At 36.2% G+C, this 24320-nt stretch overlaps 1 protein-coding gene across 5 annotated transcripts in view; it reads left to right on the forward strand.

The window, feature by feature from the left end:
• Positions 1-24320, forward strand: part of GSTCD (glutathione S-transferase C-terminal domain containing) — a 139573-nt gene that overhangs the window by 105157 nt on the left and 10096 nt on the right. For all 5 annotated transcript variants that reach the window (XM_059376863.1, XM_059376857.1, XM_059376848.1 and 2 more), the window contains exons 6-9: positions 7969-8084; positions 8247-8291; positions 9563-9691; positions 23719-23852. In XM_059376863.1, coding sequence (XP_059232846.1) covers positions 7969-8084; positions 8247-8291; positions 9563-9691; positions 23719-23852 — 424 coding nt within the window. The remainder of the gene's footprint in view (positions 1-7968; positions 8085-8246; positions 8292-9562; positions 9692-23718; positions 23853-24320) is intronic.

Raw genomic sequence — 24320 nt, forward strand, 5'->3', positions numbered from 1 at the left:
AATTAAATTAACTGCAAGACTAAAAAAAAATCACAGGGAAAAAGCCATGAGTTCCGTGCTTTGCTTTCTCCTCCTCTGGAATTCCGCTGCTCTCCTTGGTATTGAAACTGCACTCCTTGGTAGGTGAACTTGGTCTTGGCTGGATTTCTTGTTGATCATCTGGGGGAGGGGCCTGTTGTAGTGATTCTCAAGTGTCTTTGCCCCAGGCGGAATTGCACTGCCCTTAACCCGGGGGCCGGGGTGAGTAATCCCCTCCAGTTTGCTTTAAGGAGCTTTTGTTCCCTGAGCGCTTTCCATAGAGTTCTGGAGGATGGGAATACAAATGGCGGCCTCCTGGTCTCCAGCCTGGAGGAGCCGAGAGCCCAGGGCCGCACTCCTCAGTGTGCCCTCAGAGAACAGCGCCCAGTTACTCCCGTCTGCCTGACCTCGGGCTGCGCTCCGAGCTCACCGAGCCTGCGACCGGTTCAAGGTAACCCCGAGCTGCGAGCTTACTGTCGGCTCTGTCTCTGTAGCCGGCTTTCCCATTCCAATACCCGCAAGCTCTGCGACACTCAGACACCCCCGATCCTTCTGTCACCCTGTGGGACCTGAGGCCACGCTGACCCCGCGTGGGCTTCGCCCCGGTTTAGCCTCTGGAGCGATGTCCCTCAGCAGAACGGACTTTTAAAAGTCCTGATTTTGTGCGCCGTTGCTCTGCCGCTTGCCGGGAGCTGGCCCCTCCCCCCGGGGTCTATCTTCCCGTCGCTTTGGATTCACGTCTCCGCCGGTCCTACCTTTCAGAAAGTGGCTGTTTTTCTGTTTCCAGAATTGCTGTTCTTCTTCTCTTCGATCTGCCGATGGATTTTCAGGTGTTTGCAATCTTTAGATAAGCTATCTAGCTGATCTCGGCTAGCTGAAGTAGTCTCAGCCTGCTACTTCTCTGCCATCTTCACATTTTGAATTTCTAATTAATATTTATTGAATGCTCTGTTACTGTGACTAACAAAATTATCAGAGAGAAAATAACCATCACACATTACACAATTGTTGATTTCATAGACTGCACTGTGGGATCTGTGAACAAGTTGGGGAAAGAGGAAAAAAGGTTGTCAGATGATTTGTATCCATTGTTGCAAGAAAATTGTCACTGTGAGGTTGGTATGGCTAAGAGGATTAGTGATGCTGGCCTGCAACTAATTTTGAAAAATGTAAATCAAAAGGACTATTATAAATGTTTAATATTTCCAACAAGTCGTGTCCAAAATTCAAAACAAAATTGCACTAACCTAAAGTGTAAAGTTTATGTTGCTGCTTAGTTTTACACATTGACTCAGGAATTTCTTTAGGAATTTCATTACTGCCTTTCTAGCTTTTTTTTTTTTTTTTAAGATTTTATTTAAATTACAGTTAGTTAACATACAATGTAATAGGGGCGCCTGGGTGGCTCAGTGCGTTAAAGCCTCTGCCTTCGGCTCAGGTCGTAATCCCAGTGTCCTGGGTTGAGCCCCGAATTGGGCTCTCTGCTCAGCTGGGAGCCTGCTTCCCCACTCTGTCTCTGCCTGCCTCTCTGCCTACTTGTGATCTCTGTCTGTCAAATAAATAAATAAAATCTTGAAAAAAAAAACATACAATGTAATATTAGTTTAAGGTGTACAATTTAGTGATTCAACACTTACTACCACACAGGGTGTTCATCCCAACAAGTGCCCTCCTTAATCCCCATCACCTGTTTAACCCATCCCCCCACCCATCTCCCTCTGGTAACCCTCAGTATGCTCTCTATTGTCAAGAGTCTATTTCTCGTTTTGCCTCTATTTTTTTATTTTCCCCTATTCTCAGTTGTTTCTTAAATTCCACATGAGTGAAATCATGTGGTATTTGTCTTTCTCTGACTTAGTTCACTTAGCATTTACTCTCTAGTTCCATCCACATTGTTGGAAATGGCAAGATTTCATTCTTTTGATGGCTGAGTAATATTCCCCTGTGTGTGTATATATGCCATATAAACGTCAGGATGCATATATCCCTTTAAATTGGTATTTTTGGATTCTTTGTATAAATACCTAGTAGTGCAATTGCTGTGTCATAGGGTTGTTCTATTTTTAATTTTTTGAAAACCTCCATAATGTTTTCCAGAGTGGCTACACCAGCTTGCATTCCCACCAACAGTGTAAGAGGGTTTCCCATTTTCGACATCCTCACTAACACCTATTTCTTGTGTTGTTCATTTTAGCTATTCTGACAGGATTGAGCTGATAGCTTGCTGTAGTTTTGATATGTACCTCCTTGATAATGAGTGATGTTGAGCTTTTCATGAGTCTGTTAGCCATTTCTTTGGAAAATTGTCTACTCATGTCTTCTGCCCATTTCTTAATTAGATTATTTGTTTCTTGGGTGTTGGGTTTGATAAGATCTTTATATATTTTGGATACTAACCATTTATCAGATATGTATTTTGCAAATAATTTCTCTCATTCCATAGGTTGCCTTTTAGTTTTTTTGACTGTTTCCTTTGCTGTGCAGAAGCTTTTTATTTTGATAAAGTCCCAGGATATTACATTTGCTTTTGTTTCCCTTACCTTAGGAGAGTTATCTAGTGAGAAGTTGCTATGGCTGAGGTCAAAGAGGTTGCTGTCTGTGTTCTTCTCTATGATTTTAATGGTTTCCTGTCTCACATTTAGTTCTTTAATTCATTTTGAATTTTTTTTGTCTAGCTTTTGATATGGCTTTAAATAGGCGTTTTCTTATTCCCTCACCGAAGTTCTTAGGAACTTACATTCCCATATAAAACAGTTTCGTAGTTGACTTCTTTTACAGGCATAGCATTGATAGCTAACTTGTTTTTATGTTTAGTACCTGCAGAAGTAAGCATGTAGCCTTAAAATCCAGATTGTCCTAACTACAGAGAAAATATATTCATTAAACTTTTACTAAGCACATGTTATGTGCCTGTCCATCTTCTAACACTCTTTCCATTTAATTGGACCCAAGTTTATTGGTCAGGAAAAATCATCTGTATCTCTTTCAGGGAGACAGAAGCAATTTTAGCTTTTGAGTTTTTTGGTAGTTAATATAATTAATTGTGCCTACATATCATTTAAAAATTTTTTTGAGGTATAATTGACATACAGTATTTTACTTCCAGGTGTACAGCATAATGATTTGATATTTGTATATGTTGTGAAATGACTATCACAATAAGTCTAATTAACTAACATCCATAGCCACACATAGTTATAGAATTCTTTTCTTGTGATGACAACTCTTCAGAGCCACTCTACTAGCAACTTCCAAATATGCAATACAGTATTTTTAACTATAGTTGCCATGCTATACATTACATCCTTGTGACTTATTTTATAGCTAGTTTGTACCTTTTGACTCCCTTCACACATTTTGCCCACTCCCCCTGCCCACCTGGCAATAATCAAGCTATTCTTTTAGATTCCACATGTACATGATGAGATCATATGTTATTTGTCTGACTTATTTCATTTAGCAAATACCTTCAAGGTCCATCTAGGTTGTCTCAAAGGGCAAGACTTCATTCTTTTGTATAGCTGAATAATATTCAGTTGTAATCTGTATACCACATTTTATCCATCAATGGACACTTAGGTGGTCTCCATATCTTGACTATTGTAAATAAAGCTGCAACGAACACAGAGGTGCAGACATCTTTTTGAGTTAGTGTTTTCATTTTCTTCAGAAAGATACCCAAAAGTGTATAACAAGAAAATTTTTCACTCCTTAACAATACTACTGTTTTATAGTATAAAAGATGAGTTCTTTCAGGTAGTACCAAAGTACCAAAAAGTAACTTTTTCTTTGTCTTTTTGAAAAATTTATTATAAAATACTAAATGTAAATGCAGTCAGGAGCATGGAAAGCTGATAGGGTTTCTGAAGTTCTAAAGCAAGAAAATTGGTTTCAAGCAGAGGAAAAGCGAGGCACCATCTCACTGCCTTTTGATGAACTGAAGGAACTATCCATTATTCAGAAAGGCTGGAATATAGGGGATATATAGGAAAGTTCCAGAAGTTGAGTTTGCCAAAGTAGCAGGGTTCAGATCAATAGAGGACTTGTTTTCTTGCCAAGAAGTAAACATTGTTTTCTTAAGGTAGAGAGATACCTTTGAAGGTATTTTAAGCAAAGAAGAGATGTTTTAATGGGTGGATGTGGAAGGGACTTTAGTTACATACACAGGAAGAGCATGCTCAATGACAAGCTATGGCACAAAAGACAGGACCTAGTGGGCATAGCATTTCGGAGCTATACCAAGGGAAGAGAGCCTGGGAAAGAGAGTGAGAAGGAATATCCAATACGAGTCCAAGGGCTTTCTTGATCTAAAACACCAGGGCTCAAAATGAATTAATGAGTTCCCATGAGTTGATTCTGTCTCATTTTCTTAATTAAATGATGTAACGATAATTAGCATTAGTTGAGGTTAAATCCTCCAAAGAAATCTATTAATAATCTGATTTGATTTGAGGCTATACTCTATCCTGAATAAAAATAATGCAGACAAGCATTATAAGAGAACATCTTTAATATGTAATAATATAAAAATAACCATGCTGTCCATTCAAGTAAAACTTGTCTCTAAGGAGCTCTAAGCACCTTAAATATTAAAATGAGGCCCTGTTTTCTCTATAGCAAGAGAGGCAAAATAACGAGCAATGCTCTGTCCCATCTGGTCATGCCTATATTTTCAGATCTCTCTTATATTCTACCACTTCTTCATCAATCCTCATTCATAAGCACATGAGCTAATTGCTATTTTCCCCTAAATAGGTCATATTGTTCTTAGCAAACTTTCCCTTGCCATTCTATTTGGCAAGTCTCTGTAAAGCCCTCAGTGATGTCTCAGTTAGTCCTTCATTTTCAGTGCACATACATTTGCACATAATGAACACCTGGAACTCCCTCTAGATCCTCTTTTAGCTCCCTAAGGACCAGGACTATGTTTTATTCACTTTGAGATGTATCCTCAGCATATAGACAGATACTTAGCATAGGTGCCCAAGTGATATTCCAAGCCTGAAAACTATAGGTACCCTGGGGATGAGACCTGCCTTTCATTGTCTATTGCCCTGTAGAACATAAGTGAGCCCAGTGTTCTAATATTGCTCTTCCATTGCTTAAAAATTTATTCCTTTACCTTTGTATTTTTCTTTTGGACATTGCAAACAACACAGAAGTTGTCTAAATAACCAGGTTCCTCCTAACTTGAATTAGACAAGGGAAAGTCTTCACTGTGGGAGAATTACATCACAGAACAAATGAGATCATTTGTATTAAAACATCTGACCATTTGATTCTTGGATTTCTTTTTCTGTGATGGCACTTAAGGAACCAGCATTTTCAGTCTAACTAAAAATAGATTATAAAATTGTGCTTATAAGTGGTGTGTTAAGCACAAGAATGTTGGATGTAAATAGAGTGGACTGGATATTTAAATTAATACCATATTTCAAAATACCACTTTTTTACCTTGTCCAGTGTATTTAAGATCCTGATCATGTTTCCAGGAGCTTCATAATATTTATAAAACTGGAATGGGTAGGAGGAATGCTTTATTAGAGGTGGCTTTTCTATAAAGCATCTGAGCATCATGCTACTATATTTTTAGCTCAATTTGTGAATATTACATGCAGCCTAATAGTGTCTATTTAAATACAACCCTGAAAATTACCTCTTTGCCTTCAACCTTCATATCAGCATGAATTCTTTATATGCAAAGATGCAAATTTAGCAAGAAAAACAGATCTTCATCAACATTTGCTTTTGAAGCAAACCTAAGAAATTAGATAATTCTAAATGTCGAATAAAAATATGGTACCCAACTTCCTGTTAGTTGTTCCATTAAATACATTTTCTTTTCTCCTTACTCTTTTTTTTTTTTTTTAAGATTTTATTTATTTATTTGACAGACAGAGATCACAAGTAGGCAGAGAAGCAGGCAGAGAGAGAGGGGGAAGCAGGCTCCCGGATAAGCAGAGAGCCCAATGTGGAGCTCAATCCCAGGACTCTGGAATCATGACCTGAGCCCAAGGCAGAGGCTTAACCCACTGAGCCACCCAGGTGCCCCTTTTTTCCTTACTCTTAACAAAAGGTAATTTCTTTTGACTTTATGAAAATCCTTTGGCTCAGAAATGTTAAGAAATCCACAAAATGAAGACTGAAATGTTTGTGTTCATTTCTTGCTTCTTGGTGGCTCCATTAAACAGCAGCATTTGTGATTCTAGCTTTCCCACGAGCTCAAAAATACTTTTCTTTTTTTGCCACTCTCCTCCCCTTCCTGTTGTTACTCTTCCTCTTCCAAATCAGAACTGCATTGCCATAGAAAATAAGGCAGATTTATGAATGGATGGATAGATGAATAGCAGTGTGATTAAACCAAGCATGGTAAGTAGTTAATGGTAGAATCTAAGTGGAGGTTTTAGAGGCTTTCACTGTAAGATTCTTTCAACTTTGCTGTGTTGAAAATTGTCATAATTTCTTAGAAATGGTAATCCAGGAAGGGTAGGATGTCAGGGGCTTTCACTTATTTTGTTTAATTTTTTTACAATTGTATTACTAGAGGAAAATGAAAGGAAAGCTACATGAAACTGTCTTCATAAATAAAGTCACCAGCTACTGATTTAAATGCCCTTCATGTTTGACATTCACATTAGGCCATGCTAAATAATTAAGAATGTGTATAATGATTTAGCTGTATGACAGCGACCACATTATTACAATAAGAGTTTGGTTACATAAGTTTGGTAGATGTAGTCAATGGAATACTGTGCAGCCATTAAAACTTATAGCATAGAAACATGCATTGACATATATATCAATCTTATATATATAGTGTTTTATAAGCATCTAGAATATTATGAATTTATGGATATAGCTGGAAGTACATATATACAAAGATATCATCTCTGAATTACTTCATTATGGATCTTTTTCTCTCCTATAGATTTTTTTATTCATATTTTCTATTTTTTCCAAAAATAAAGGGTTTCCAGTGTTTTATTTTTTGTAACCTAAGAAAGAAGGAAAACAGAAAACAGAAGAAAAGAAAAAAGCCAGGCTATTTTTCTGTGAAAATGGAGCAGGGAAATGTTTGTAACTGTACATAATTTTTGATCAAGCCAAAAGATTATCTGGGTTTGATTTTTAACTATATCAATGAAATCTGCTCTCTTATATTTTCTTAATCTTGCTCTTACAAAAAGTGCATGTAAAATATGTAAAAACAAATAATTTCATTCATTCTTCTGAAGTTATCTTCTGAAGTGGACTTAACTAGTGGCTTTGAAGGAAAGTTAAGATGTTTTCATGCTGCTAGGCCCAAGGCATTTCATACTTGGAAATGCCCTATCTTTAATCTCTAATTGCATTAGATTTCTGTGTCTGACTCATGAGAAAAAGAAGCTTCAAAGCCGAAATGGTAAAATCTAATTTCTCTCTAAATACACCAACTATTGATATATTTCAGACAATGTGACACCGATGTTCCAACGTTCCTAACCAAAAAAGCTAAGAGTTCAAGAAAGTGCCAGTTAAATAAGAAAAATGTTTTTATTTGTTGTGGATCTCTTTTGTCCAGAGATTTAAACAATGCACTAGAATTAGGTAATCTTTGTAATCTCTCTCTGATAAAAATAGAAAAAAATTTTTTTTCATCTAGTAAACATTTATTGAACACTTTCTGACTCTGCCATTAATATTTCACTTATTGTTTCCTCTCTAGAATACGCTTTTTCAGTGGCTCTTGACAGAGAAGTTGGACATGAATAAAAGTAAAAACATGCATAGAAGTCCATTTCTGGGTTTCAGTTCTCTGCTCCTCTGGTCCTCTCATGGTGGATGATGCGGAATTTGTAACTCATTTATACATTTACCCCCCCCCCCCCCCGGATGCCAGCAGTCTTGAGTGCCTTCTCACTTCCCCACGATGCCTAACATTTCATTGTCTTCATCTCTTGTCTTCCCCAGGTAAAATGTCCAGTGATCGAGCTCTGAGAAAGCAGCAGCAGTTAAACAACCTTGTTTACATCGTGACAAATCAGGCCAAACCTGGTGACAGAATTGTGGATTTCTGCAGCGGCGGGGTATTACGTCTCTCCTTTTGTTCCCTTTACTCTTTTCCTGACTATGTAACTTTGCTGTAGTACATTCAAAGTCATGTTTTCGTTTGGCAAGACTGTGGTCTCAGAGTGAGAAAAAAGCCTTAGGGGCCAAAATTAACTTGTTTCTTTTTCTGCCTTTTCCAGGGCCATGTTGGGATTGTCCTTGCTCACATGCTGCCATCATGCCAGGTAAAATCTAAATAACCCATGAAAGGAAACATTGGAAAGGAAGGAAACAAAGGAAAAAAAATATATAGCCAGTTCAGTTAGCTGAGTCTGTCTGACCCCTGCTCTTTGAATTCATAATCATTCACTCAGGTCACATTATGTGGCACAGGTAGTTGTTTGGTTTTTTTTCCTTTGAACTAAACTTCTAAGAATCTTTAAAAAAAAGTAGAGTAGGATCACAATACCTTTACCAATTTCTATAAAAGTATTATATTTTAAAACACATGTTAGAAGAAATAACCATTCTGTTGTTAAATAAGATAATTAGTGGTGACACCAGTTTAATTGTCGACATAATTTTATACCAGAAATACTATCTTCTGAAACTTGTTGAGCATATTCTTCTGGTATCTTGATTTTTATCCATTGTACCAAAATTGTAACAACAATAACAAAATTTGTTAAAGAAAAAAATAAATTCCAAATTTACCACACTCGTCCATCAAATGCTTTTCTCCCCATGTTCTCATCAAGTCATTGTCCATGAGGATGCTTATTGCTGCAAATGCTAAAAATGCAAATATAATTTTAGTCACCAGCTTTAACTCAGTATTGTAGCATAAATGTTTTTCCCTATTGCAAATAGTTGTAAATATCATTATTAAAATGTCACCAAAATGTAGCTGCATAGTATGTTTTTAAGGAAATGTACTGTAATTTATACAGTCATTGCCACCATTTGTTAGAAGTTTCTTATTTTTTAGTCTTCTGCCATGTGAAATCATTTCCTTGCAGTGACCATCTTTTAGCCTAAAGTCTAGAATTTGATGACTTTTTAAAAAAATACAAAATGAATGAGGCAGATTCTTTGTTTGTGAACTCTCTGGAAGGTGCAAAATAATTACAGTCATTCCTCACAGAAGAAAAAGATGAGGAGGAACTCCTAGACTGGCCAGAATGACATGTAACAGAATGCTGGGGGAGAGAGGGTGGGTAAGAGGGTATTATTCTTTTCCTTTTTTCGAAAATAAAGGACAAAATAAACAAGGAATCTGGGGGTAGGGGGACTGACAGGTGTCTGTTTTGTTATAAAGGAAAGTAACAACTTGGTGTTTGAAATTAGAGGAAGAAGGTCATAAAGTAGAACAGTGGAGAAACAGAATCAGGGATATATGGGTTTTTTTTTCTCCCTTCCCAAACAGTCTGGACACTTAGAGACACAGTAATAATACTTTGCCCTAATGTCTAAATTATGTTACTGAATGTATTATTGTTTCCTGTGTGAAATCTAGGTTACATTAATAGAAAACAAGGAATTATCATTAATTCGTGCTAAGAAGAGAAGTGATGAACTAGGTTTAAGCAACATTTGGTTCATTCAAGCAAATATGGAGTATTTTACAGGGATGTTTAATATTGGGGTAAGTAATCAAGCAATTTCAATTTCTTTAAATAAGAAAAATTATATGCCTTAGACTAGTCAAAGGAGATATTTTTATATTCCTTGCTAAATAAGTTTATAACCATTGTTTTCTATCTCTACAGTATAGCACATTAATGAATATTATTTCATTCATAGCACTTCACCATTATGTGATGGAGGTAACATTTGTTTTTCTCCCAGAGAGCTTTTTCTTCTTCACTGCAGAATGCCCAGTGCCTGAAACAATGTTTGACATATAGAAAGTGCTTAAAAACAGTTCTTAATTGAATGAACAAATGAATTCTAGTAACGATGACCTCCCTTGGTTAATTTTACATTTTTAAAGGATAATGAAAAGAAAAACAAAGAAATATTGCTGTTATTTCTTATATTTGTTTTAAACATATTTTTTTTTCTTTTTAAAGGACCAAATGCTCAATATAGAAAAATACATAATGATACAAAGAAGAATCACCAATATTTCCACTACTGAGAAATGAATAGTGTCAAAAAGCTTTGGTCTTCATATATTTATACACACATACAAATATATATTTACACGTATGTTGACATCATACTACATAGATCTTACTTTAATGGAACACTGTCATAAATCTTTCCCCAACTCATTAATCATGTTATAATGTATAATTATTACTATGATGCTTTTTTAAGATTTTGATATATTTGCCAAATCACTTTCAAGGAAGGTTGTGTTTACAAAACATACATGATAGGCTGGTCTAGCTGGAAATCTTCTTCAGTCTCAGAATCTCACACTTTCATAGTTCTTATGATTTTTGTCCAGTGATGTTCATTTCCTAAATATCAACTACTGAAAATTTGTGAGATTTATTGTTATCTTTTACAGTGAAAATGTATGCAATTTGTTTCCTTTGTAGACATAATCTAGATTGGTTATCTCAGGCCAAGCCTATAGGAAGAGAAGTAAACTGTTAATAAGAAAATTCAGAAAATGCAGACATCTGAAACAGCAAATTCAAATTAACTATATATTTATGTACAACCTAAATTTTACATAAATATTGACATAAAGTTTAAAGCTTCTCCCAGGAAATGAGATATTAAGCCAATGCCCATGTTACCAGTACACCAGGCGGAGTATTTAAGATGGCAAAATATTGCTGCTCCTTTACTTACCTCTCAAATCACAAAATTCCCATCTTATCAGCCATACATCTCTTTACCCTTCTGTGGTTTTTAGGTGCTAAATCATTCTGACATATTCTTGTAACTCCCAAGGTCATAATTCACTAACACCAACTGAAAATGTGTATATCTTTTTTGATGTGATATTTTCTCTACATTTCATAATAGTATGTTCATAGTGGCTTTTTTCTTCCATAATTACTTTTGTCAAGATATATAGAAAGTGAATTAAAATTACTTGGAGGATTAAACTAAAATTAGATTTACTCTCAAGAAAATAATTTTCCCTAGGAGGATAATTGAGGTATTGTCACTAGATAAATCAAACTGAACGCATCAGTGGCTCCAACTCTTGTGTTAAATAGATTACAGTGAAAATAGTGTAGCTAGAGAGGAAATCAGAATTGGAAATGCATTAAAACTGCATTAATTCATGATTTTATGATATTTCAAGTAGGGGTTATTTTATAATTTTATAGTTTTGTGATTTTGTATTATTTCGATAAGGGCTTAGTTAACATTTATCTTTCCTTAGTAAGTACCTTTTTCTTTTACTTTTTTTCTTTAGATATGAAAATAATGATGTAAACCAGATTTTAAGGAGAGAATTTTAAAGTCTTAGAATCAACTCTCTTTAGAACTTTAAGCAAATCATTTATACATAAGAATTAAAATACTAATTATTAGTCTTACCTCCATTAATACAACAACCCATAGCAGGCAAAAATGAATAGATTTTCTAATGTTAAACTAGTTTGATCTCAAATAATGAAAGAGAATAAATCTAAATATTTTCAGATTTTTTTTTTAAGATTTTATTTATTTATTTGACAGACAGAGATGACAAGTAGGCAGAGAAGCAGGCAAAGAGAGAGGGGGAAGCAGGCTCCTGGATGAGCAGAGAGCCCGATGTGGGGCTCAATCCCAGGACCCTGGGATCATGACCCGAGCCGAAGGCAGAGGCTTTAACCCACTGAGCCACTCGGGTGCCCCTACTTTCAGATCTTTTAATTAGGTCTTCCAACATGTCCACCTACTATACCTTCCCAATATAACCAGAATCAGTGAGGTGGTAATACTGTTTGTTCCAAAGAGTCATCTTGTAGTTTCTGGTTTACATTGTACTTATTTGAGAAATATATGTCTTTAGAAGTACAAATGCCTAATATGCTCATAAAAACATTCAGAGTCTCTAGACATTTTAACTTTAAAAATGATATTCCATTTTTACTCTTAAATTTTGCCAAAATTTAAAAAGTATATTATCGCTCGTTGACTGCAGCGCTTCCCTGAGACAAGCCTAATCATACAGAAATTTTACATTTTTACTTTACTTTACATGATATTTACAGTGATTTATTAATGACATGAAAAATTAGTTATGGTGGTAAACAAAGAAAATAAACATAATGGTAAAGAGTATGGACTTTAACATTGGGCAACCTTGCGCCAAAATCTCAGCTTGACCAATTACTGGCTGTATGACTTTGGGCAATTTATTTAAGTCACTAATCCTCAGTTTTTCCATGTGTAGATTAGGCATAAAATACCTGGCTCATAGGATAGTGATACAACATATGTGAAGCATTTAGGAGGAAGCACTTAGGAGGTCGTGTGTCCTTCAGGAAGTACTCAGTAAATTGGGCCGCCTTTTACTGTTGTCAGTGTGATCTCTGCATTTAAAAAGGGTGGGAGGAATATGCTAATATGGATTTTTTTAAAGGTAGCTTTCTCTATACACTGTGTAATAAATTTTTTTATTATTTTCCATACTTTCAAAATACCTCAAATTTAAAATATTACTTTCGTATTCATGATAAGGTAAGCAATAAAGATAGAATAATATTTCATAGATAGAGATAGATAGATAATAGATTGCTTCTTTAGCCAAGAAAGGCTAATAGGTTCCTAAGGATTATTACAAGGTATCTAAGATAATTCTGAACATATAAAATATTTTTTTCTTTCAAAACAAGTGACTATTATGGAAATACCTTGTTATTTTGTGATTTTGATTATAGTGACTATTAGTGTCCTGAGGAAAATACTTTCCAAAAGTAAGAAACATCCAAGAAGAAGAAACATCCCAGTTTCAACACATGTAGCTATATGGTCCTGAATTACGTATATGTTATGGGTTGAATGTTAGCATCCTCTTTCAAAAAATTCCTATGTTGACTTTCCAACCCTTAATGTCACAGAATTAGGAGGTGGGGCCCTTGGGAGGTAATTAGGTCATGAAGGTAGAGCCCTCCTGAAATGTAATTGGTGCCCTTGTAAGAAGAGAGAGCCTGCTTCCTCTCCTGTCTCTTTGCAAATCAGGAAGGGGTTCCTCACTAGACATTAGATCTGCCAGCACCCTGATCTTGGGCTTCTCACCCTCCAGAGCTGTGACAAATAAATGTTTGCTGTTTAACCCACCCACTGTATGGGTTTTGTGTTTTTTTTTAATAACTGCTCAAACTAAGACAGTATGTATTGATTAACAACCCTTAAAGGGAAACATAAAAAACTGCTTCACAAATTGATTTTTAAGGCTTAAAAAAGGGGGGGAGGGGGAGTCTATTAATGCTTTGTCTAATGCAAGACAAATACTCTTCATTATTGAAAACTTACTTTACAAGATTATGCTTTTTAAGACCTAACTTACAGTGTATATTAATGCACATGGACTCAAACAATATTACAGAAAGGAAAAACACACTGTATTGAAAAACAAAAACTATCAATGCTAAACAGCTTGCCCAGCAAATTTTTTTGCTGGATAATTCCAACAGTAACAGAATCTTCTGAACTAGGTGATAAGGTATTGATTTTTAACAGGAATGGTGAATATTTTCTATATTGTCAATATATATCAAAATCTCAAAATGGTTTATTTTTGAGTTATGTATTTATGTTTTTCTATCTTATACATAATAAGTTTTTATATGATTGTAGTTTATCAGTGCTGAGTGCTTAATTACAAGCTCATTTCAAGTTATGTATATTAATATACAATTATACAGTGTAATTGTATACAGTACAATAAATATGCAATTACACAATGTAATTCAGTAAAACCTTTGATAAATAATTTATATAATCCTTATTTTAAAAGAAAAGGAACTTGAGGAAGTATGTAGTCTGCAGACATAGTTTTGAAAAGACATTAAGGCAAAATAGAGGACTTCCACATGAAGACAGCAGATAGAGGCATTTCAACCTCCTCCTCTCCAAGAAAGATCAGATCCCCAAATAACAAGGAGAACAAAACCCAGAAGAATCATACTCCATCTTTGATGAAACTACATTCAAGATTCTGTAATTTGAACCATAATATATGAAGGCAGAAAGCACATTGAAGAGAAATGGTAAACTATTGAGTAGAAAAAGAGAAACTTAAATGCATGAGGGGAAGGAGTGACTGTCAGGAAACAAGTCACTTTGCTCATTGAATCCCAGACAGTATCAAGAATTCAGGACACAGAAACCTCAGGGGAAGGGGATAAGGAAGAGCTGCAATCATGTTTACTTAAAATTTTTAGATGGCAATTCACAGACCTGTACCCCTGGGACTAATACTACATTATATGTTAATTAAAAAATTTAAAAAAATATTTAGAGACCCAGATATTATCTCAATCTTGTGTACACTCCATGACTCCTGCAAGGAACTAGAAGGTTATTCTATGAAGAAACTGAGCCCAGAGATGCTCAAGATACAGGGATATTGGGCACAGAGGAGGGCAAGGGTGATGTACCATACTGAAAACAAGGACTCAGTGAGAATCTGCGAACTTGAATGCTGGATCTCTTCCTCCTCACCCGCCAGTTGCCCTTACTTCCAGAACTTCAGAAGCTGGAATCATGTTCTCAATCAAAGAGATAAAAAAATGTTTGTCTTTAGAATCAGAGCTGTCCCTAGAGAAAATGACTATAAATACATAGCTGTAATTAAAAAAAAAAAAAAAAGGCAGCTAGCCACCTGATCACTCAGTCACTAGGGAAGCCCACCAGAAGCCCACCATTCAGTACTTCCAGTCAACTTCTTAGTGATTCGTTCTTTAATGTGAACTGACAGCCAAGGAATATCAAATGTGGAAAACTTCTGAAACAGAAGATAGAGACCAAAAGCATAAATAACAAAGGATCTCATCCATGGAGAGATCAGAGAAGATATTACATGAAGGAAACAAGGACAGAATGAAAAGATGGGATGGGGGAGGAACAAAAGTGAACTAACAGAGAACAAGAAGGAACTTCTTGGAAATTAAAAATATGTTAACCAAAATTGAAAAAAAAAAAACAAGTAGAAAATCTAAAAAATGAAGTATGACATCACCTGTAAAAATAGAACAAAAAGAGAAATAGAACCTGAAATAAAACATTTTATTTTAAAGTGTGAAAGTAGTTAATATCTCAAGAAAGGTACTTCAGGAAACTCCTAGAAGATGTGTTTCACTGACACAAGAGAGTAATAAGAAAAAGGAATAAGTGGAATATAACACAAAAGGAGGTGAAGAAAATTCTCAGTATGATGGCAAAGGAAATCTCAGGACCAGAGCTAGGCAAAAGGCCTAGAAAGCTTTGAGTCGTTTAGTTAAAGGTCAGAAAGCCCAGGAAAGATTTTCAGGAAAGAAAAATGAGACTGATTACTTAGTAGTTTTTATATAGTAGAAAGTTATACAATAGGGCATTTTACAAAGCTTTGAGTAGGGAGAGGCTTGAGTGTTTTAAAAAAACTGTATAACACGCTTAGCTCAGCAGTGAACAGTATATATGTAAAGCAACAATAATAAAGACATTACATAAATAAAGTTGGAGGTAATATTAAGAGCATGGTAAAAGGGAAAAGGATGTAAGTATTAAAAAAAAAACCCACTTCATCAAATAAAACTTCGTCTTCCATAATGGAAAATCAATAGATAATGTCTAATATTTATAAATCAAGGGATAACAATCTGCACTTATATCAAGGAAGTGCTAGATTTCAGGAAAGAAAATCAGTGAGTTGAAAAGCATTGGCTTTGGTTGCCAGATGTTCTAGGGGTGGAAGAGTGTACAAAACAAAGGACTTTTTGTTATTACTGTAAAGCCAATTATCTGTCATATAATTGCACAAAAGTTTTCAAAGGGATTGGGGAGAGAACATGAGTGCACAGTTAGGACCACACCTACTTCTGTCTAAGATATTTGATTAAGAATCCTTCTTTGAGAAGCAAAGGTTCAGAGCCTAATTGGGCTGGGCAGATTTAGAGATCATCCAGTTCATCCTTCTCATTTTACAGATGGAGCAGTTGAAGCTATCTGTATCTACATAGAAGCAAAGCAAGTTAGTGAGAGAGCTGGGCCTGGAGTCCAGTCGATGACTTCCTGTTCAATTCCTACATCTCAGAAAGGAGCAAATGAGAACATGGAGAACTAGAGCCAAGTTTGTTATCAGGCAGTTTGAGTTTAAATCTTGGCTTCGTCACTTGTGACCTCAGACCAGGTCTTGCTGGCTGGGTGACTTTAGACATGTTATTGCAAACGGAGATAATAAGAGCTACTTGACATATTAAACTAAAATAATAATTGATCAAATAAAAAAATCAATGTAAAGATTTTTTTTTAAAGATTTTATTTATTTACTTGACAAAGATCACAAGTAGGCAGAAAGGAAGAGATGGGGGAGCCAGGCTCACCGCTGAGCAGAGAGCCTGTTGCGGGGCTTGATCCCAGGACCCCAAGATCATGACCCAAGCCGAAGGCAGAGGCTTAACCCACTGAGCCACCCAGGCGCCCCCCAATGTAAAGATTTTGACATCTAGCAGATACTGAATACATGCTAGTTCCCTATCTTCTTGTAATTTCAGAACATAGTAGGACCAATGAAATGAATAAAAGAGAGGGGATGTATTTGTAAAGAGTAGTTATCTAGGATGGAGGCCCCAAAATGTCTGAGTAATGGTCTTTGATTTGCTCTGTGACCTACAACAGGTTACTTACCCTCTCTGGGCCTCAATTTCCTTATCTTAAAGTAGTATCTACTTAGATATTTGCACACCTCTGTTCACAGCAGCACTATTCCCAATAGCCAAGGGATGGAAGCAACTCAAATTTCCATGGACTGATGAATAGATAAACAAATTGTGATATATATACATATATGTACACGTTTACATATACATATATATAAAATGTGATATATATGTATATATACACATATACACACAAAATGTGATATATAATTTATATATACATATAATTTATAATTTATATTATATATATACATAGATATGTGTATATATATATATATAAAATTTAGCCTTTGAAAAAAAGGAGATCTTATAATGCTACAACCTGGATGAAACTTGAGGATGCTAAGTGAAATGAGCCAGTTACAAAAAGACAAATACTGTAAGGTTCCTCTTCTATGAGGTATCTAAGGTAGTTCCATGCATGGAAACAGAGAGCAGAATGATGGTTTCCAGGAGCTGAGGGGAAGCAGAAAAGGGAAGTTGCTGTTCAGTTGGTACGGAGTTGCAGTTTTTTGTTTTTTGTTTTTTTAAAAGACTTTATTTACGAGAGAGTGAGGGAGAGAGAGAGCATGAGAGGGGAGAGGGTCAGAGGGAGAAGCAGACTCCCTGCTGAGCAGGAATTTCGATGTGGGACTTGATCCCAGGACTCCAGGATCATGACCTGAGCCAAAGGCAGTTGCTTAACCAGTTGAGCCACCCAGGCGCCCCTGGAGTTTCAGTTTTGCAAGATGAAAAAGTTCGCAACAGTGTGAACACTTAAAAATTGTTAAGATGTGGGGCGCCTGGGTGGCTCAGTGGGTTAAAGCCTCTGCCTTCGGCTCTGGTCATGATCTCAGGGTCCTGGGATGGAGCCCCGCATCGGGCTCCCTGCTCAGCGGGGAGCCTGCTTCCCCTTCTCTCTGCCTACTTGTGATCTCTGTCTGTCAAATAAATAAATAAAATCTTTTAAAAAAATGTTAAGATGGCAAATCTTGTATATATTTTTACCACAATAAAAAGGTAAACTAAAAAAGTTATACTTAATTTTGTAGGGTTATTGTGTTAAATGAGCAAATACATGGAAAGCACTTAATGCCTTACTCAATAAATATTAAATTTTATATTATTACTAATATTAGTATCACTGTATTTCATGAAAATGCCATCTGTTCTTTTGCCTGTGTGCTTGTTACTCCTTTGCTTTCTAAACTCTTTTCTACTCTACAGGGCCCTCAAATGCCACCTACTCCAGGAATCCCTGCCTGAATTCTCCCCATCTGAATATGCCCTATCCCTCTTTTGATGTTTTTGTTTGTATTTTTTCAGTGGCACTTAACGTATTCTGTCTTGTATTAGAGAAGTTTGTGTACTGTTTGTGTCTTGTTGTATGTGTAGTGTTTTCCTCTTCTTTGTATCCCCGGTAAATCACACACATGAGAGACATGATATTTTATGAACTTTATGAGTTGTTTCAACATATATGATTCCCAGGTTGAGTTGATAAATGCATTAAGTAGTTTGGATTCCATTGTTACTATGACAGAACATACAACAGGGATTATATTTCTGACTTTTGCATTCCTAGTCACCACCAGACAAAATGCCCGGTGATTGCTGAATGAGTGAATGATGACTGAATGAATAAATTCTGCAATTTCTTGGACTGTAAGGAGTAATTATAGGCCTTTAATGATTAATACAAGACAATAGCAAATTACTGAGCAGAATCACCTTTATGTTGCTGTAGAAGCTCTCTACATCAGTTGTCTCATGATTTTTTTACAGTGTATTTCTTTTAATAAGGATTGAAATAAGACACAAAAATTGCAATGGTTAATATGACTCTTAAAGCTGAAAATATATAGGTTTTCACCTGCTTTAGTTTTCTATTTCTCTTGTCAAAAAAATGACCACAAATTTAACAGCTTAAAATAACACCAATTTGTTATCTCACAGTTCTATAGATGAGAAATCCAGATGGGCTCAGCTAGCTTCTCTGCTCCAGGTGTCATTAGGTCCAAGTCATCTGCTGCTTTGGTGTGGCTCTTATCTAAAGGCTTTGAGGGAGATCCACTTCAGGATGATTCAGGTTGTCGGGAGAATTTAATTCCATACATTGTAGGATTCAGGTTCCAGCTCCTTTGCTGTCTCAGCCAGGATTCATTCTCCACTTCCTAGAGCTACCCATGAAAGCCAGCAATGGTGGTTCAAGTCATTCTCTTGCCTCAAATCTCTGACTTTTCCTTGGGCTTCATTTATCTTGCTTCTGGTCTGAGAAAGTTCTCTACTTTGAAGGCCTCATGTGATTCGATTGAACCCACCCATGTAAATCCAGAATAATCTTGGTATTTTCATGTTCTTAATCTTTAATGACATCTGAAAAAAAAATCCTTTGCCATGTTGACAGGTTTCAGGTATGGGCACGTAGATGCATTCCTCCTCCTATACCTTCCCTGTCTCTTTTTTTCCCTTAAAGTTTGTTTACATGACCATGTCGTTTCCCCTGTAGAAATTCCCTCAATTTGGATTTTGCTGGTCAGATCCCCCTGGTGTTGTATCACATATTACCCTGTTCCCAAGATTGCTTAGAAGTGGGTGCTTAGATCTAGATTGTAGAAACATAATCAGATCAGGTTTACTTTGTGGTAAGACTGTATCATAGGTGGTGGTGTGTTCTGTCAGTAGGCACTTCCATCTGGTTGTCTCTTGTGCAACCTTAGCAACATTTGAGGTCATTGACCTTAGCTCCATTACTTCAGGAAGGATTGCACAAGGGTGATATTCTTCTCTTATCATTCCATCTTTGTTTACTTTTCTTTATTAACTGTTCAGTTATGCAGAGGTACAGTCAGTACATTAGGAAAGAACGGATAAAATTTGATTCTTCCCCTGTATTTTCTGGATTTTAAAGTGAGTTGGTTTTTTTTTCCCCAGTTTAATGTTTGAAATGCTTAGTATTACTGTATTGCACTTCTTATTCTTGCTGATGCTCAGATGTTTGTTCAGTGGGAGTCTCTTGAGGTTAGCTCCTGAGTCCTATCGATAGGACTTCAGTAGTATTTCATATCTCCGTGCTTTCCGTATAACACGATGCTCCAGCTCATCTTACGCATTTCCTGCCTCCTACCTGGCAGTGGCTATTCCTTCATGCAGCTCTAAATTGTTTTTTTTTTTTAAGATTTTTTATTTATTTATTTGACAGAGAGAGATCACAAGTAGGCAGAGAGGCAGGCAGAGAGAGAGGAGGAAGCAGGCTCCCTGCTAAGCAGAGAGCCCAATGCGGAATTCGATCCCAGGACCCTGAGATCATGACCCGAGCCGAAGGCAGCAGCTTAACCCACTGAGCCACCCAGGTGCCCCTCTAAATTGTTTTTAAATGAAAATGCTAATGCTATTTCGATTACCACAATTTAGGTACTGGGGTTAGTTGTTGCCACTGGTTTGGTCTTCCAGGATTTCCTGTGGTCTGAGCAAGGCAAAATTTTTTTTTTTTTTTTTTAATCATCGTGGGTAAATACTGACACTTCCAATTTAAATCCAGGACTGTGGGATTTTTTTTTTTTTTAAGATTATTTATTTATTTATTTGACAGACAGAGATCAAAAGTAGGCAGAGAGAGGAAGGGAAGCAGGCTCCCTGCTGAGCAGAGAGCCCAATGAGAAGAACCGGGAACATGACCTGAACAGAAGGCAGAGGCTTTAACCCACTGAGCCACCCAGGTGCCCCGAGAACTATGGGATTTTAACTTAGCCTCACTTAGCTATCTCATATCTCTTTCTTCTTTCTCCTATGCTTTAAAAAAAAAAAAAGCTCTGTTTCCTAATGGCACCATTAGCGTATTTCTTATTTGCTTTATCTCACAATATACACATTTGAGTCTTAAAACAAAAATACAGACACCAGTGATGGTTACTGAAAATAGTTTGAGAACTGTTTTAACATTATTTTTCACTTAATAATCTCTACCATGGCCCTGTAGAGAAATGTTCCTCATTCCTTTTTAGAACTTCAGAGCAAGCCGCGAGTCCTCTTTCAATGGAAAATTGGCTTGTTTCCATCTTGTTGTTATTTCAGATATTACTTCAATGAATAAATCTTTTTATCTTTTGGCCAGTGTCTCCCTTGAACAGATTTTTAGAAGTGAGTTCGCAAATTACTCATGTAATTTTGCTGGATATTGCTAAATTCCTCCTTCATGGGGTTGTGATGTTTTTATATTCCCACCAGCAATGTATGACATTATCTGTTTCCCCATACCCTGGCCCATAGATTGTCATCAAATTTTAGAATTTTGCCACTTTAATGGGTGATAAGTAGTATCTTAATGTAATAGTTATCTTATTTTGAACAATATTGAACAACTTTGGTTTAAGACAATATTCACATATTTTTGTTTCTGGATTTTCCAAATCTTTTGTCCATTTTACTATCAGATTATATACTTCTCTTTATTTTCAGAAACTTGATATGTATTAGGGATATTAACTTTTTGTTAATGTTTTAAGTTGCCAATTTTTTTCTCACTTTGTCATTTGTCTTTTTATGTATGGTTTTTGTTTCTTTGCCATCTAATTTTTTTTCATTTTTGTCAAATGTATTAACTTACTCTTTATTGTATATAGAATTTCAGACATAGTTAAGTATTTCCACTCCCCTAGGTTATAGAGGAATTCATTATTGGTGGTGGTTGTTGTTTTGTGCTTTAAAATCTCTAATCCATTTGAAATATACTATGTGTGGTGAGAGGAAAAGGTCTCATTTTATTTTTCATATGGCTGTCAAGTTAACTCAACATCACTTATTAAAAAGCCCATCTTCGGGGCACCTAGATGACTTAGTTGGTAGAGCATGCAACTTTTGATCTCAGGGTTGTAAGTTTGAGCCCCATGTTGGGAATAGAGATTACTTAAAAATAAAATCTTAAAAAAAATGAATTAAAAGTACGTCTTTTTCCCAGTGGTTTGAAATGCCACATTTGTTTTATGCTCAATGTTCATATTCAGATTGTTCTATTGATCTATATCTCTCTTCGTTATTTGCCTGTTCTTTCTGATCTGCATTTGGTAACAATGGAAATTAGGAGCATATGAAGCAATAAAACCTTTTAGGACTAAAATCCATTGGGTAAACAGTTCTTAGATTTAGTTGTTTTGTTTAAGTGAGGGAAATAAACTCATTATTTTGCATGTAGCAAAGGAAGTGTGAACCTAAGTGAAGAGAGATTTATAAAAGTAAATTGTCCATACTTTTAAGATTCTTAAAAGAGTTTTGCAGAGAAGCAGCCTGATGTAATTAACGTATGGGTTCAGGCTCTGGGGTCAGGATCCTGCCGCTCAGAATCTGCTTTGTTGTGGGCATGTTCTTAATTTCTCTGAGCCTTAGTTTTCTTACTTCTAAAACAGAGATAAAAATCTTTCAGGGCCCTTGTAGGCATAGAAAGATCTGCATGCCTTCACCCATCCTAGTGTCCCCACATAAAGGGCACTCAGGGAATGTTAGTTCTCTTTTCTTCCCCTCCAGGGGAATATGCATCTACAACTTTAATGGTGAGGTTTTCTCTAGCTACTCATGAAAATAAGAACTAGCCTGATTTTTACCCTGCAAAGCTGATTAAATAAAAGGGACAGATGAGAAATCAAAGTTCTTTACTTGCAGTTACCCAGTAGTGGCTGCCTCCACCGAATGGCAACCTTCCCAGGCTCGATTTTCAGAGTGAAAGAGGACTGACAACAACCACAGGAACGGTTAACTTCTAAATCAATATAAGCCTAAAAGGAGGGGAAATTCAGAAGAAGGATTGAGAGCAGAAATCATGCTTTCCTCTTCCCAATACAGCATAGCTTTTGGTTTTCCAGTTTAAGAAGGGAATCTAACTTATGATACTCACATTCAGAAATTTCCAGAAAATCTCCTCTTCACTCTGAAAGACCCTCTCTACCTTGAAGTTGTCAGAGATCTGAGCATATTTCTGACAAAATACTATATTTTTTTAAGATCCCCATATCAGATTTTTTTTTCCATAGGGTCCTGTTTTGCTTTATTTTGCCTAATAGTTTTCATAATTGTCTCCTTTAAATGGTGTCACAATATAGGTATATTTAAGAAATTTGTTTTGAAAACATATCTTAAGATCACTTTCAGGGATTTTTATGAATTATTGAATTCATAAATATGAATTATGTATAAATTATTATTTTATGAATTATATGACCTGTTATATGAATATGAAAAGGGGATCCATAAATATGATTTGATCAGTTTTCCTAGAACATTGTTTAGATTGTATTCATATAGTATTTGAAAGAATTTTTTTGAATATGTATTTATTTAATTTTTGCAACATCATTGTTATATGTCAGTACTATTAACTATAGTTTATAGTTAGGCAGACCGAGGCCCAAGGAAGTTAAATTTTACATGGCCCAGGATCTCATAGGCTACTACAGTTTGAAACTAAACATTCAGATTTCAGTCTCATGTTCTTGCCACAATGCTACAACTGAACTAAATTAATAATCACCAAGAGCACCAGCTTAGACATGCATACATATTGAATTTTCCATATTTAACATCATGTCAGATTTTCCATTGAATAAATCTTGTGCTTCCTTTGCAGCGTTCCATTTGTAATCTCTCAGCCTTGCTTAGCTTTCTTAATTAATATGAATAGCTGACTAGCCCTTTGGTATGTCCAGATGGGAACTATCTAAACTATTATGGAATAATGTTCTGGTAACTTGAAACCTCCAGGGGATCAGTCCTCACATGCTCACAAAGAGTTTAAAAAAAAAAAAAAAAAGGAAAGAAGAAGGCACAGAAGCAGGAGTGCTGATGAGGCAGGAACTCGGTGCTGACGTCTGGTTTTGTTTTCCAGGTGGCACTGCATGCTTGCGGAGTGGCCACAGACATGGTGATTGAGCACTGCATCAAAACGCGGGCTTCCTTTGTCACCTGCCCTTGCTGTTACGGTTTCATTCAGAACACCTCAAAGTTTCATTTTCCCAAAAGGTGAAATGTCGTGTTCGCCCTAAGGCCCCAATGTGGGGAGAACAGAACTAAAGCCCGAAACTCCTTTGATAACAAAGTTGCAGTGAGATTTCAGTTTGAACTCCCTTCCTCTTTCCACAAAGGCAGGTGCTGTTGAGGAGTTATGTGAGGACGGGAAGCTCTCCTCTCCGGCTGCTCCTTGAATTTTCTCCGGCATCTAGCTCCTCAACTTTAGAAGCGAGTCCGTCGGAGAGTGAGCTGACTAGAAATCTGAATTTCTAGTTCGGCCTTTCTCATCACCTATGAGAGGCAGTGCGTGCTGTGGTTAAGCGCTTAGGACCTCCTCTGACTTTTTTAAGTCGTGTCACCTCAGGCAATTAACTTCAGCTCGTTTTGCCGACATTTTCTCATCTACAAAATGAAGGTTATAATAGGAACCAACTCAAGGTGTTTGTGAGAATTGAATGAGATCTATATAAAGCACCTAGA

This window comes from Mustela nigripes, chromosome 1, assembly GCF_022355385.1.
Source record: "Mustela nigripes isolate SB6536 chromosome 1, MUSNIG.SB6536, whole genome shotgun sequence".
Classification (NCBI taxonomy): Eukaryota; Metazoa; Chordata; class Mammalia; order Carnivora; family Mustelidae; genus Mustela; species Mustela nigripes.